Source organism: Xenopus tropicalis, chromosome 2 (assembly GCF_000004195.4).
Source record: "Xenopus tropicalis strain Nigerian chromosome 2, UCB_Xtro_10.0, whole genome shotgun sequence".
Lineage (NCBI taxonomy): Eukaryota > Metazoa > Chordata > Amphibia > Anura > Pipidae > Xenopus > Xenopus tropicalis.
This window is the reverse complement of record NC_030678.2, coordinates 147,001,100-147,017,706: the sequence shown is the minus strand read 5'-3', so window position 1 is coordinate 147,017,706 and position 16,607 is coordinate 147,001,100. Positions and strand designations below refer to the sequence as shown.

The 16,607-nt window shown below is 39.5% G+C and overlaps 1 protein-coding gene across 2 annotated transcripts; it reads right to left on the bottom strand.

Moving 5' to 3' along the window:
* Nucleotides 1–491: 491 nt before the first annotated feature.
* On the bottom strand, nt 492–4,357 carry LOC105946565 (extended synaptotagmin-1-like). Of its 2 annotated transcripts, XR_004221375.1 has the most exons (7): nt 4,183–4,357; nt 3,369–3,899; nt 3,173–3,268; nt 3,010–3,081; nt 2,364–2,739; nt 1,633–1,706; nt 492–1,519 (listed from the first exon to the last, which is right to left on the bottom strand). XR_004221375.1 is itself a non-coding variant. In XM_031897203.1 (5 exons), the coding sequence occupies exons 2-5, from the start codon at nt 3,480–3,482 to the stop codon at nt 2,599–2,601; spliced, it is 423 nt and encodes a 140-aa protein (XP_031753063.1). In that variant the 5' UTR covers nt 3,483–3,899; nt 4,183–4,357; the 3' UTR covers nt 1,977–2,598. The 2 variants fall into 2 exon arrangements, 1 of the variants encoding a protein (XP_031753063.1); XM_031897203.1 differs by lacking the exons at nt 492–1,519; nt 1,633–1,706 and having other exon boundaries at nt 1,977–2,739.
* Between the last annotated feature and the right edge of the window lie 12,250 nt (nt 4,358–16,607).

The window sequence follows — 16,607 nt, the reverse complement described above, 5'->3', positions numbered from 1 at the left end:
GGTATCTCTCCCAGGCCACATTGCCTGTAGTGTAGGGATCCAAGTGAATAGGGAATCAGGATAGAGAATTCCCTGAGGGATCCACTATGGGTTGTGGCAGAGGTGAGTGAGATTCCTGCCAAATCTGTTTGCAGGGGAGCGTCAGTCTGTATTACACTCTGTATGTGTTGCCTGTACCACTGGCCTCTGAGAAGCTGTATTGTGAGTAACCCTGTGCTGTGGATGTTTAATAAACACTTATTATTTTGTTATTTGCAAAAACCTCTGGCGCCCTTTGTTTTCATTTTTCTGCATAGCAGCAAGAGAGGTGTAGTTGCACAACACCCTCACCTTCCTCTTACACTCAGCGAAGGCCCATTCTGGGTAAGAGAGTACAGTGTATCCCATGTCCTACTGGTACTAGTCCGGGAAGGCAGCTGTTGAGCTTAAATAGAGGTTACAACCACAGGGCCCCTAACAAAAAGTTAACGTCAGAAACCACCTATTTCTGGTAAGAACACATTCAGACAAATTCAGAATGGGTAAATATGTCTTTTTACTTCAATCTACTAAATGTCAAAGCTAAAATTTGCAGTTTAAATGCAATTGTTAAAAATCACCTAAAGGCTTGCATTCTACAGTATCATATCTCCCATATATAATTAAGTGCAAAAGATTAAAAATATATATGTATTATACAGACCCCAAAATGAAAATAATGCCTATTCAAGAACAACACACTGCCTCTGATCTCCAAAAATCAAGGGCAGGAGATTTATATATTTATATAGGAGGAGTTTAAACTGCACCAAGCACTTTTAAAAAGTTCTTCATGTGGCACATATACACTCATGGTGTAATTTTTTTTATTTAACATATTACACTATTTGTTCTAAATTGTTTTATATTTTCATGCGCTTCCCGATGGTTTTTCTGGATTCGCTGTGAGGTCTGATTGAAGTGGACTTTTTAAGGAAGCTGCTCATCCCAGCGCAGATAGCAGGTATAAGGCAAAGTTCAATACAATGTTCAAATCCAGGCGGATGGTAAAGAAAAGCACCTGCTTACTGATTGGCTTATAGAAGTACTGCTTTGTTGACATTATCTTTGCTGTTCATACAGTTTCAAGCCAGTAGTCTTCGTAGGCTGGTATCGTAGGGGTGAACTACACATTCCCCTTAGCCAACCAGCAACCACCTTCCCTCCTCCACCACCAGCACTGTCGTATCATCTGCCCAATGTGGATCCACGTTCCATCCCACCTCCATAACCCCCTTGACAGTTCTATAATATCCAGGCAGATGATATGCAAGGTACATGATAAGCCGTGAATTAATTTCCAGTCTGAAGTTAGGGGCAGCGGCAGAACCGCTTGCATACAAATTTTGCTGCCCGTTCGATTCTGCCTTTCAATGCCTCAGATTTCTTTCTTGCTGTCCTAGGTGCTTCACTTTGCCTTGATGTCCCAGTGGTTTCCTTTCCATGTGATGTCCCAGTGGTTTCTCCATCCTTTGATGGTTTGAGTATCTTTTTGGGCAATCTAAATAGAGAGTAACAGATAAAGATTAATCTCATCTGCTCCAACCAGTATTATTGTCTAAAGTGTACGGGACCCCTCCCTACATTACTGTCCCACAATATATTGCTCCTTACCTTTGTATACAAAATGCCTTATCACTGGAAGTCTCTTCCTCTGCACTCTCATCATGACAAGGAGGAACTAGAATCTGATGACCATAAATAAAATAAATCAAAATTGGTCAAACAGAAGTTGCCCTAGAGGGCCATACAAGTATATATAATTGTATAATGCAATGAGAAATACTGGTCTCATAAACTCCTTTCATAAACTAATTTAATGTATATACAGGCCTAAAAAGGTATCTGTTCAATCGAAGGTTTAGTTATGATAACATCATATACATTTAAATTACTATTGTTTAGTTTGTTATGCTTTAATGATCTTTCCTACCCATCCTTCCTTAACTATATTTAGGCCTTGGTGCATTATTATTGCATAAAATCACCCCAAGCTGTTCTGCATTAATTTTGCTTCCTTTAAATGGCAATGCTATAAATTTAGGGATAACTGGTCCATATACATTATAAATAATGCTTCATTGTCTTCTTTTATTATTATATTCTTTTCAAATAACTAACCTGGAGTATTTCAAATAAATTATTTTGCTAAAAAGGGTTTTAGTTTTAAAAGCCGGACTGTGAGATAATAATACACTATATAGCACTATACACATAGGGCATCAGATTGGATTTATAGAGAAATGACAGCAAATGAAACATTTCCATTAAGTTTCCCATGTATGATAAACTTTCCCTTTAAATCCACAAATATCAGAATAGAGTGGGGAAAATTTCTCACTTACCCTCAACTCCATTCTTATGTTGATGAAAGCCAGAGAATCAGGCGAATGCAGTCTAAACCATCCTTCCATGGCAAGGTTTTCTTCCAAAAGTAGCTCACCGAGTGACACAGACAAAGTGCCCAGGCACCCGTGACGCACATCTTTTACCTGCAAAAACAAACTGTAAGTGTCCCAGAAACAACAAGGAAAAGAATCTGAAGAATAACAGCAAACAAAGCAAAGAGGCACAAGATCATCATAGACTGCCACAGATATGAATAGAAACATAAGCCAGGACTGTTAACCATACCTCAATATGCAATTCATCCTCATAAGGGTCCTTTATTGGAAAATGGTATGACTTGTTCCATGCTGGCTCCTTACTATTTCTGATGGCCTGAAAATAGAAGAAAAATAAAATAAAAATGATGTAGGTTCTCTTAAGCTACTTTGCTAATGTTTCCTTATTAATATCCTAAGTTGTGCATTGGAAGGCACCCATGCACCCGAAAACAGTTTGGCCTTCCAGTTCTTCCGTTCAGAAAATACAATAATTGCTTCAACCCTTAGATTGTAATTGCCTTAAAAAGCTTTTGGGTCCCACAGTTATTTAACTCCACCCAACCCCATCCTGTAGGGATGAATAGCTATGTCAATATTTTTTTACCTTAGTTTTGGAAACAGTATTCCCAACCTTCAAGACTGTCCTGGATGTGGGCAACTTGTTTGATTTTGGGATCTGTTGGGAAAGAACATATGAGTGAATATTGTGAAGAGTGTAACACATAGATGAGAGATTAAATAAAATAATGGTGTATAAAAGGTGTTACCTGAAGGTCCTTTGCACTTCTAACATAGACATAGAGCAGAGCTGGAACAAATTTATTAATCTGCACAGCTGAAGACATTTTGTTCTCCATCAGCACCTGGAAAAAAAAGTTGTATATACCAAAGCCCAATATATACCAACCTTTCCCCAAACAGCCATTTCCCCAGATAGCTAGGACAGTGGGTTGTTCACTTTACCTGTTCAAGCTTTTCGGTGTCTTGAGTAAGACTAAGTTGTTCAAATCTGACATGAAGCTTCCCAGAAGATGCATTCTTCAATGGGAGCCACTGTAGGGGAAAAATACACAACATTCAGTGCAAAGTGCAGAGGGCCACAGTGCTCATTATAAGAGAAAAAGCATGTTTATGGTGAAATTGCCATAGCCCCATGCGTAAAATGATTCCTTTGTGCTACTGTGATATAAAGTTCTTACCATGTCAGTGACAGGATGTCTAAGGATCTCCTCAACACTGATCTGGCAGCTAGACAAGGGAGAGAGGAATAAGAGGCCGATTACACAAAAAGAAACAGAGCAACATAGTAGCTGAGATCCAGAAAGGGCATATAACTATTCACTGGGGATATATCTACCACTATGGCTTAGACAGACATGGAAACAGGGTGAAAATAATAATAAAAGCTCACCTGCCCAAAAGATTATTATCACCCATATTACAACTCAGCACTTGAAATTCAATCTTTTGCAGTGGCAGATCTGTAAGAGGCATCTGTTGGAAAAACATACAACGAGATTATGTACTGCAAATAAGTGTTACAGTATAAGGGTATTGTTTATTATGTGTACAGAACATTCCCTGTATGTTTATTTTGAATATAGATATCATAATTGGAAGATGACTTATTTCCCCCCTTACACAGCAGAACATGTGAATATAGTGTATTATACATCTATGTATATTTTTATACATGTGTGGAAGCTGCTATAGTGCTGTGACCAAGTGTTAATATAAGTTACTGACAATTGTTTCTCTGTTATTGAACAACTGATACCTGAAATGCCTGATTCCAAACTGGATTAAGGTTGTTTTTGGCCACTTTGGTTTTTACTTTCTTGCCTCCTCCGTAGGTGACAACATAGGAATTGTATGCTCCTGGAATGAAGTCTCCGGAGGTTAAATCAGCAGCCTCCAATAAGTATACACGAATTACATTCTGCAAAGGAAAATAACAGGTAATTTAACTGTAGATAAACCAAAGTGTTCCAGCCATTTGTGCTTCCAATGCTATTTGAAGTGGTCTTGCTATATACTTCAACCAGAATATATGATGGTTCTTTCTCCCAGAAAGCTATATATATATATACAAGAAATACAGCTCATCCCATGAATCAATCAAAACTAATTGGGTGCATGTAGGTGAGTGGCTTGTATTATATACTATACACATTACCCCAGCATTCCATTATAAAGCTTAAAGAGAAAATGAAAAACCAATTTTGCACACACTAAAGGAAAAATGTCTGCATTTTAGTGAAAAGAGACACGTTTAGTTTCACAGTTTGTACAAAGTATGCATAAGCTGACGCTCCCCGTCAAGGCAGTCTCCTTGCGTCAGTCCTAATCTAGCGAAAAAAGAGAATATATTTTCTTTGGGGGGAGAAAGACAATACCTGCTTTTCTCTTTATATGGCATGACCTATTCCAAAGCGAATAAATACCTTCTTAGCTGCAAGGCTATCCTTAAAGGGGCAGGGTTGGGAGAGCAATTATTCAATTAGGGAAAAGCCACTTCCCCTTACGATACAAATATATACAAAAAATTCATCCCATGAATCAATCAAAACTAATTGGGTGCACGTAGGTGAGTGGCTTGTATTATATACTATACACATATACATTTATATATATATATATAACCCTGAATTGGCCACCCACCTGCTGGTCAAAATCAGATGATCTGAAGCAGTATTGCTTTCCTCATGGGATTATTAAACCCACCCACTTATATCTGAATGATTTTCAAGCTGGCCTATTGATGGGCCCCCTATACAGGCCAATAAGCTGCTGACTTGGTCTGGAGGAACAGTCTGAAGCTTTTAATAATACTGTGTATGGCCAGTTTTATACACTCTAACACTGTGTATGTATACATGTACCACAGCAAACTCCCCAGCACAACTGGACACAACAGAACTGAAGAGTAAATGAGGAAGCCTGAGGAAGACCTACTACTTACCTTTGGCAATCGGAAGTACAATTCATCCATGCTGATATTCTTTGACATCCTGAAATAACTGGTCTTCGGAAAGACTACATCATTGATTAATTTCTTGACAATTTTGCTTAACAAAATTCTGCAAGAGAAACGGGAAGAGATATAAAATAAGTCACGTTGTACTGAGAGCCTATTGGAGGTGATGTGAGAGAGCATTAAAGCATATTAATTTTAATATGCATTTATACTGACAACAAAAAGATCAACTGGACTATCCAGTTTCAGCAATTTCAAATGGACTGCATGGCCATGATCAGAATAATATTGACACAACTAAGGAGAGCAACTTACTGTACTACAGGGATCTTCAAAATGTGTTTATGTCCAGTCCAGCTAACTTCAAAAACCTTCAAAAAAAAGTTGAGAACAGTAAATATGAGCAAAGAATTAATTGCTTGAAATATCCATCTCAAATTTAACCAATGATCAGGGAAATGGGAGATATGAACCCTAGCCTAAGAAACTGCTATCAAGCATGCATCTCAGTCTCATTGCCTGCAGAGAGATAGGAACCCCACCCTAATAATCTGCTATTAAACATGCTTCATTGCCTGCTGGGAAACAGGAAACCCAGCCTAAAAAACGGCTATTAAAAATGCACCTAAGCCTCACTGCCTGCTGGGAAATAGGAACCCCACCCTAAAAAGGCTGCTTCCCTAGCCTTATAACCCAAAAATTGAGCCTCATAGTCTGTTAGCAAACATTCACCTAAACCAGACCTCTTTATTTACATCTACCTTTAAATTTAGTCACAAGCAAAAATTATTAATGACTTACTGGTCGACTGGGGAAGTACCAATGTATTGCACCAACTAATGGCTTGGTTTCCATCAGAGGTGCCAGCACAACTCGTAGTATTCCAGAGACCTACCAGAGAGGAAATTACACTTAATATAATGTAGGAGAGAAATGGATAACATGCACATATATAAAAAAAGAACATTTAATAGATGTTTATAATAACTATTTTACATGGAAGTAACCTCACAGCAAGCTGACTGAAAAAATATTCATTTAAAAATTATTATCTAGAAAAAGCCAAGCCTAAGGCAAGTCTATTTCTGCTGGGAGTCCCTCAGTATGTCTTTGGAAATGACATTTGAGATTCACTCACCTTTAGTCGATCTACCCCAAGTTTGAGCTTATCCTTCCTGAATTCAACTTTAATGTTAACTTCATTATCAAAGCTACAAAAAAGAACAAATAAGCATTTATATTATAGGCATGACTGGTTATATGAGGTAAAATAACAGATTTTATATAATTTATTTACCTGATGTCCAAATCAAGGACGATCTGCTCCTTTTCTGGCCTTTTGTAAAATGTCACTTTAGATACATGTGGTGGCTAAACAGAACAGAGCAGTGTTAACCTACTGGACAAGTAATCTCTAAAAATTACAATATACAGTATGATATGTGCATACACCTATCTTTGAGGTTTTAGGCCTGGGTATTAACACTAAAAATGACTGTTATATAAAAAGACACGTGCTGTGGCTATGTAAATACTACATCAATTTTAGTAAGCTATGATCTCAAGACTATTGAAGAGACTGGGTGGGATTCATTACCTTTCTTCCTAAATCAATGTTTAACATCTTGAAAGATGAAAGATAAACATTGGAATCCTGGATTTTTGTTACGGATTGACTCTTCAGACGATCCGCGAAATGATGCTTAAGGTAAGGCCACATATTCATCAACACCTAAGAACAGAAATATTTTAGAAACTACCATAAAAAGATCGCAAAGAAAGAAATGCAGGAATTCACCATCAACAATGGTTCAAACAGTACCCCCCCCCCAAGTGAGAAGCAAATGATCTCGAAAGCATCAAACTTCTAGGCAAAGTTTATTAGAAAAAGGAGCTGAATATACTTTGGTAGGATTGGTGGCACGCATACACATTTGCACAAACTCAGTTTTTCCCTTACCTTATTCATTGTGTTCTGTATATCGTCATCATTAGTCTCCTAGAGAGAGAGAGAGAGAGATGCTTTTACGGTACGGAAATGTAATTAATAAAAATCATCCAATATCATCATGTTCTGCAGTGCTGGAATACTAATTCGCTTTGTGCAGGGTCGGACTGGGGGGTGCAGGGCCCACCGGGGCTCCCGCCCCAGGGGCCCTGCAGGTGCCCCAGCCGCGTCCCCTAACCCCCCCAAGGGCCCCCCTAACCCCCCCGAAGGGCCCCCGCCTGACGTCCTCCCCGAGCGCGTATAAATTGAACGCGTCGGGGAGGAACAGTCAGTAGCGGGGAGCGCCGGCAAAGGTCGGACTGGGCCGCTGGGGCCCACTAGGGCCGGGGCCCACCGGGATTTTTCCCGGTGTCCCGGCGGCCCAGTCCGACCCTGGCTTTGTGAGCTATGCTTTGGGTATTATTAGTTTTTAAGGAAAATGCATTATAATTAGTTAAAGGGATGCTAGTATCTTCTAAAAATAAATTTATACATTAAAAAAGCCCAACATGTTTATGATTATGTATAAATTTGCTTGGCACCCTGGGATAACCCAAAAGGTGCTCCTCTGTATGCTTTACTTTCAACCACAAAATCACAAAAAACATTTAAAAAAAAAAAAAAGCCCAACAGGATTGTTATGCCTCAAATATGGATTAATGTTAGTACTAAAATATTTCTCATTCAAAATTATTTTAAAAAATTAATTAATTTCTTCAAATTGACTCTGTGGGGGATAATGGGTTTCCAGATAAGAGAGCTTACCTCTACAGTGTCTGGCTTTTTCTCTTTTTCCTGAGAAGGGCTGAGTTTTGCCTGGTGATAACGATTGCACCACCAGGATATTAGTATCCATGTTACCGCATAGGCTATGGACACATTAATTCTGCCAAACCAATAACCAAGAAAGAACACTGAAGGGATAAATAATATCGTTATAATCTTCTGTTGAGTGGATCTTTTGTTCTTCTGGTCTTCAGTACTGTGGTAATGCCACCAGCGCACAAGCAGTCCTGATACAGCATATAATATGGCTGCATTTATCCTACCAAAAAAATATGCTGAAAGCAGGGTTAAAAGAAATCTTAAAAGGAATAACAATATTCCTGTCATGATCAATGTGAAAGTGTTTAAAAAAAGTAAAAAAAAATCAAAAGGTAAAATCTGCAAATTCACAGTGTATAAGGAGTGTCCTCCCTCTACACAGCAAACACAGAATGACTGATGTTCTAAGGTTACAAAGCTCACTTTCTGTCCAGTGATGTCATCAAAACCAAGCAGCTGATCTAGGCACACACTGTGTCAGTTGTGATGTCATAATCAACAGGATGACCTGCAGCCCACACAACATGGAATGTACTGTTAACTGCAATTGTGGAGGGAGATTGGTTTTGCTTTATTTTTCTTTTTAGAAATGTTACAGGGGATCTAACCCCACCAAATTAATTGTTGTAATCTTACTCAAAGCATATTACTTTCATTTTCTATTTTGCGCAACTGAATATCAGAATCTCTAGGGTTAACTGAATCCAAGAAGGGCACAGAAATTTCATAGACAGTTAGCAGCCCATTTGTCAACATTCTGATTTTAGCGGTTTTAGAGTTTTTTGAAACCTCGAAAAAGAAACTTTTTCTACTAAAACTACGAATATCTAGTCATTTATTAAAAGATCCAAATATAAAGAGCAGAACAAAACAAAACTTACATTTTTTGTTTTCATTAGAATTGTGATAAGCTTACAAACAAAAAAAAAACCAAGAAACCTCAAAAACCACAAACATGGGACAGCTCCAATAGCTTCAACAGCTTTCAGATGCCATAGTTTTGTCTTTTTTAATTTTTTTTCGATTAATAAATCACAGAGTTTTTATGTAATTCATTTTCAAGATTCGTGAAAATGATAAAAATATGAATGTAAGTAAATGGGCCCCTTTAGTGCATATACGTACTAGGGTCAGTTACATTAGAACCACTTAAACTGTATGTTTTTATAGTGTATGAGAGAACCAGAGTACCCAGAAAAAGGCATGTGTAGAACCTACACATTCAAACTAGTCGCACAAAAGTTGCCTGCCTGGTTTCAGGCTAAAATATGTACCAATTCACAAAAAAATATATACGCTACAATACAAAATTAAAGGGTATATATATATATATATATATATACAGTGGTGTGAAAAACTATTTTGCTTCCTGATTTCTTATTCTTTTGCATGTTTGTCACACAAAATGTTTCTGATCATCAAACACATTTAACTATTAGTCAAAGATAACACAAGTAAACACAAAATGCAGTTTTTAAATGAGGGTTTTTATTATTTAGGGAGAAAAAAAATCCAAACCTACATGGCCCTGTGTGAAAAAGTAATTGCCCCCTGAACCTAATAACTGGTTGGGCCACCCTTAGCAGCAATAACTGCAATCAAGCGTTTGCGATAACTTGCAACGAGTCTTTTACAGCGCTCTGGAGGAATTTTGGCCCACTCATCTTTGCAGAATTGTTGTAATTCAGCTTTATTTGAGGGTTTTCTAGCATGAACCGCCTTTTTAAGGTCATGCCACAACATCTCAATAGGATTCAGGTCAGGACTTTGACTAGGCCACTCCAAAGTCTTCATTTTGTTTTTCTTCAGCCATTCAGAGGTGGATTTGCTGGTGTGTTTTGGGTCATTGTCCTGCTGCAGCACCCAAGATCGCTTCAGCTTGAGTTAACGAACAGATGGCCGGACATTCTCCTTCAGGATTTTTTGGCAGACAGTAGAATTCATGGTTCCATCTATCACAGCAAGCCTTCCAGGTCCTGAAGCAGCAAAACAACCCCAGACCATCACACTACCACCACCATATTTTACTGTTGGTATGATGTTCTTTTTCTGAAATGCTGTGTTACTTTTACGCCAGATGTAACGGGACACGCACCTTCCAAAAAGTTCAACTTTTGTCTCGTCGGTCCACAAGGTATTTTCCCAAAAGTCTTGGCAATCGTTGAGATGTTTTTTAGCAAAATTGAGACGAGCCATAATGTTCTTTTTGCTTAAAAGTGGTTTGCGCCTTGGGAATCTGCCATGCAGGCCGTTTTTGCCCAGTCTCTTTCTTATGGTGGAGTCGTGAGCACTGACCTTAATTGAGGCAAGTGAGGCCTGCAGTTCTTTAGATGTTGTCCTGGGGTCTTTTGTGGCCTCTCGGATGAGTTGTCTCTGCGCTCTTGGGGTAATTTTGGTCGGCCGGCCACTCCTGGGAAGGTTCACCACTGTTCCATGTTTTTGCCATTTGTGGATAATGGCTCTCACTGTGGTTCACTGGAGTCCCAAAGCTTTAGAAATGGCTTTATAACCTTTACCAGACTGATAGATCTCAATTACTTTTGTTCTCATTTGTTCCTGAATTTCTTTGGATCTTGGCATGATGTCTAGCTTTTAAGGTGCTTTTGGTCTACTTCTCTGTGTCAGGTAGCTCCTATTTAAGTGATTTCTTGATTGAAACAGGTGTGGCAGTAATCAGGCCTGGGGGTGACTACAGAAATTGAACTCAGGTGTGATAAACCACAGTTAAGTTATTTTTTAACAAGGGGGGCAATCACTTTTTCACACAGGGCCATGTAGATTTGGAGTTTTTTTTCTCCCTTAATAACGTAAACCTTCATTTAAAAACTGCATTTTGTGTTCAATTATGTTATCTTTGACTAATAGTTAACGGTTTTTGATGAGCAGAAACATTTAAGTGTGACAAACATGCAAAAGAATAAGAAATCAGGAAGGGGGCAAATAGTTTTTCACACCACTGTATATATATATACATATATATATATATATATATATATATATATATATGTATATTACATATAATACACAAGAGATGTGAATATTCTTTATTCTTTTAAAGGAGAATGCAAGTTTAAAAAGCATACTGCCCAATAGTCCTCCTATTGTTTAGTAAAAACGCCACACTTTTGGCTCACCTAATCAAATATTTACTCAGTCACACTTCCCGCAGCCTACAGGAAGGGGAGAGAGATTTCAGTGATGTCACTGTAGGCTTCACACTGCTGTAGGCTGCCAGCACCATATCTCAGAGAAGCAAGCAGGGATCTGGGAATTTTGATATGCAGTAAGTATTAAAGGCAAAATCTATAAACTGTGCGCAACACCACATTAGATTGTCTGTGGCAGGGTAGGCAAAGGCTTGGTAAGGAGAGCTGTGTTAATGACAGATGTAACTTCTACTTCTGCGCTCAAGTTTATGCACTAGGTTACTCTATGTATGTATGTATATCTTTATTTATAAAGCGCTACTTATGTACACAGCACTGTGCAGTAGAATACATTAATGCATTACAGGGGTTATTAAGATAATAATAGATAAATACAAAGTATAACAATTAATACAAATAAATACAAGATATAGTTGCAATAAGTTAAGAGTCAAAGGCATAAGAGGATGGAGGTCCCTGCCCCGTAGAGCTTACAATCTATATGGGAGGGTAACTTACAGACACAAATAGGCAAATACAGCATAAGTGCTGTAGGTCACAGTGGGTGACACTACAATATAAGTGCCTATAATAGAATCATACTTATTTACAGTAAAAGCCTTGCCGCTGACAGGTGTAACATAAGTACAAATACTTAGGTGTAATATAGGTGTGTGTAAAAAACGACCTACACTCCTTTTAATAATCAAAAATAAATATAACATTTTGTTGCAATATAGTCCAAGTTTTTGTTTCCTCTTTGGGACCAAAATGTAAAATATAATGCAAGTAAAAGTAATAATAACTAGAAAGGGAAGTTTGAGAACAAACTTCATGTTGGGTTGAAAAACATGAAGTCACTGAATGGGCTCCACCCACTTTCTCTAACCTTGGACCCCAGTTATACAGTAAAAACCACTGTGCAAAGTTTGGGGACCCTGGTTTTAATAGTGTCTGCATGGCAGCAACTTAAATTTCCCCACTGAAAGTCAACGACATCTGATTGGCGGTTGGTGGCTCCACCCCCTCTTTCTAACCTGGAACTGCAGTTACCCAGTGACTAACTCTGCGAAGTTTAGGGACCCTAGGATTAATAGTTAAAGAAAGGCAGCAATTAAAATTTAAACCAATAAAAGTCAATAGGTGAATTGTGATTGGTGGTTCCGCCCACTTTTTCTAACCTTGAGTCGAAGTCACCCAGTGACAAACAGTGGGCACCCTGGCATAAATAGTTTGAGAATGGCAGCATTTTAAATTTAAACCAATAAAATTCAATGGATGAAATCTGATTGGCTGTTAGTGGCCCAACCTACTTTTCCTATTTTTGAACTGCAGTCCCCCAGTGACCAACTTTGCAAATTTTGGGGACTCAGGCATTCATTGTGAGGCTGACAGCATTTTACACTTCACCACTGAAAGTAAATAGGTGAAATGTTATTGGCTGTAACTTTGAATGGCAAATACCCAGTGACTAACTCTGGAAACTTTAACAACCCTGGAATTAATATTTAAATAATGGCATCAGTTTAAATATAAACCAATGATATCTAATGGGTGGAAATGGATTGGCTGTTGGTGGCTCCTCCCACTTGTTTGGGAACCCTGACATAAATAGTGTGAGCAAAGCAACATTTTAAATATAAACCAAAAAATTCAATAGGTGAAGTCTGATTGGCTGTTGGTGGCTCCACCCACTTTGTAAAACCTAAAAGTGCAGTTCCCTAGTGACCCTGGTGTTAATACTGTGAGAATGGCAGCAGGTTGAATTTCCCATTAAAAATCAATAGGTAAAATCTGATTGGCTGTTATTGGCTCCACCCACTTTTTCTAACTCTGAACCGCAGTTACCAGGTGACTAGCTCTGCAAAGTTTGGAGACCTCAGTATTAATATTTAAAGAATGGCCGCAGTTTAAATTTAAACATATGAAGTCTATAGGTGAAATCTAATTGGTTGTTGTTGGCCCCACCCACTTTCTAAACTTGGAACATAGTCACCTAGTGACAAACTGTGCAAAGTTTGGGGACCCTGACATTAAACATGTGAGAATGGCAGCAGTTAAAATTTTCCCACTGAAAACAATGAAAGAAATGTGATTGGCTTTTGGCAGCCCCGCCCACTTTTTTTTGAGTACAAAGTCACACAGTGACTGACTGTGCAAAGTTTGCAAACTCTGGCATCAAACCAATAAAATTCAATAGGTGAAATCTGATTGGCTGTTGGTGGTCCCGCCCACTTTTTCAAAACTAAAACTGCAGTCCTCTAGTGACCAACTGTGAAAGGTTTGGGGACCCTGGTGTTAATACTGTAAGAATGGCAGCAGGTTGAATTTCCCCATTGAAAGTCAATAGGTAAAATCTGATTGGCTGTTGGTGGCTCCACCCACTTACAAAAATACAAAAAACCTTAAATGCGTAGTCACCCAGTGTCTGACTATGCAAAGTTTGGGAAGCCTGGCAACAAACCAATAAAAATCAATAGGTAAACTCTGATTGGCTGTTGGTGGCTCCGCCCACTTTTCAAAACTAAAATTGCAGTCCCCTAGTTACCAACTGTGAAAAGTTTGGGGACCCTGGTGTTAATTCTGTGAGAATGGCAGCAGGTTGAATTTCCCCATTGAAACTCTGATTGGCTGTTGGTGGCTCCGCCCACTTTTTTCTTACCTTGAAACACAGTTACCTGGTGCCTAACTCTGCAAAGTTTGGGGACCCCGGCGTTATTACTGTGAGACTGGCAGCAGGTTGAATTTCCGCCAAATCAATAGGTAAAATCTGATTGGCGGTTCACAGCTCCGCCCACTTTTGGGCATTCAATAATCATCCTATTTTCATTCAGGCTGAGCCCATGACTATGTGATTCAAGTTTGGGGAGTGTAGCCTCAAAGCTGTAAGATTGGCAGCAGTTTCAATTTCCCCATTAAAGTCAATGATTAAAATTTGATTGGCTGTCGTTGGCCCCTCCCACTTTGGGGTCATCCAACAAATGTTGCTGCTTCATTCGGGGTGACCCCATGATTATGTTATTCAAGTTTGGGGGGTGTAGCTTCAAAGCTGTAAGTGTGGCAGCAGTTTGAAAATCTTCCCTGTCAAAGTCAATGGGAAAATTGGGGGGTTCGGAGCGGCGCCACAAAAAGACGGGGGGCCGGATCGCTTAGAAAAGCACAAGCAACCTGCTCCGCTATAGGGCGAAGATGTGTGGAGAGTTTGGGTGTTGTACCCCTAAAACTGTAGGAGGAGTAGCGTTTAGAAAATGGGGGGGCGTTAAGAAGAAGAAGCGGAAGAAGAAGCTAAAGTGGAAGAACAGTCTGTGGGGTTTTCACCCAACATAATTACGTATATATTATTGGATATACATAGACATACAGACACAAAATCTGTTTAAAACATTGATGCAATCAACATTTAAAGACTGTGGAACGATGTGCTTATACAGTTAGTATACATGATATAAGAGTGGCCAGCCAGCCTTGTATGGAAAGTCTCTCATATAACCCACATAGGGCTTTATTGGGTCCAGCTGGAATAGCCATACAGGCACCTGCTTTCAGGTCAAACACTTTTCAAATCGATGTTGTGCCTATTTTTATGTTATGAATAGTGCGGCACAGTTTGCAGATTCATTCTCTCTGCTTATGTAACAGTCCCCCTACTCATACAGGTCTTGGTGCAGCCGGCTTTAACCCTGCATGTTTCCTTCACACAGTGACGACATCACCGTCATATCTAAGACAAGAGAACGAATAGATCCTCTTATACTCGGGAGGTCCCAGATAGCCGAGTGGTTAGGGGATCCGCCCTCAGTAGGGTCAATCCCCACTGAGACGCGGGTTCAATTCCACCCTTGGCTGCTGGCTGTACCCTGTGATGTTGGACAAGTCACTTCACCCAAAGTCCGGGTTGGCTGTATAGCCTTTTTGACTTATCAGTGGCTACATTTACCTTTCCCCACCAATCCTCTTTTTGCATTTTGATACCAGCTATAAAATTGCCTGCCTTAATTATGGCTGATTGTCCCTGTCACAGTTAGTGGAACTGAGCTGTCTATGGCAGCTGAAAGCAACTGTCACAGGAAAAATCTGTTCCTTTCCACTGGCAATAAGAACAGGGCCGGATTTCTCTCTGAGGCGCCCCGAGGCCGCCCCTGTGGGTGTCCCCCTCGTGCGCATGCGCGAACACGCCCTCTCCCCAGTGCGCATGCGCAAATTCTCCTTTAAACTCCCATACGGAGCAGTGGGAAGAGATGCCCAACTGCTCCGTATGGGAGCCAAATGTAAAAATTTTCTTGCGGCTGGGCGGCATGCCGCCCCTAAACTTCTGCCGCCCTAGGCCCGGGCCTTTGTGGCCTCTCCACAAATCCGGGCCTGAATAAAACGTCAATTGATACACATCCCTGATGCTTGTGATATAACTATGAGAGCCCACTAGATATCAGACCAATGCCAATGGCAGTAAGAGACTGAAAGCAGTTGCAGATCAGCAATAGCTGGATATCCTGAAGACAGGGGCGCTGCTGCCATAAGCCTGCAAGAAGCCACTCCTGGTAGCTTTAAATCAGATTTTTGACTCTGTACTAGCAATGTGGCCCCCTCTTTCCGTTATCCGGGAACCTGTTATCCAGAAAGCTCTGAATTACTTAAATACATTTTTAAAAATGATTTCCTTGTTCTTCAAGATAATGAAAGAGTACCATGTACTTGATCCCAACTAAGATATAATGAATCCTTATTGGAGTTGCATCCACTGTACCTATTTATATAGAAGGACATTTTATCTGAATCAGCAGTGATACTGAGATTTGGATCCAGATCCATTTGTTAAAGGAGAATGCAAGTCAAAATGTAAAAAGCATACTGCCCAATAGTCCTCCTATTGTTTAGTAAAAACGCCACACTTTTGGCTCACCTAATCAAATATTTACTCAGTCACACTTCCCGCAGCCTACAGGAAGGGGAGAGAGATTTCAGTGATGTCACTGTAGGCTTCACACTGCTGTAGGCTGCCAGCACCATATCTCAGAGAAGCAAGCAGGGATCCGGGAATTTAGATATGCAGTAAGTGCCTTTAGACTTTTAATTTATATTAACCTTTCATTGTCCTTTAAATGATGCTTAGTGATGTCCTCAGTTATAATCGTGGTTTGTGAAGTAATTGATTTACTGAAACTTGTGCATTATAATAAATAATGTACCCTGTAAAATATGAGAATATTAGACATCACCTCAGACCTCCATAAGCTGTATAAAAACACTCTGCCTTGTACCTTTATATG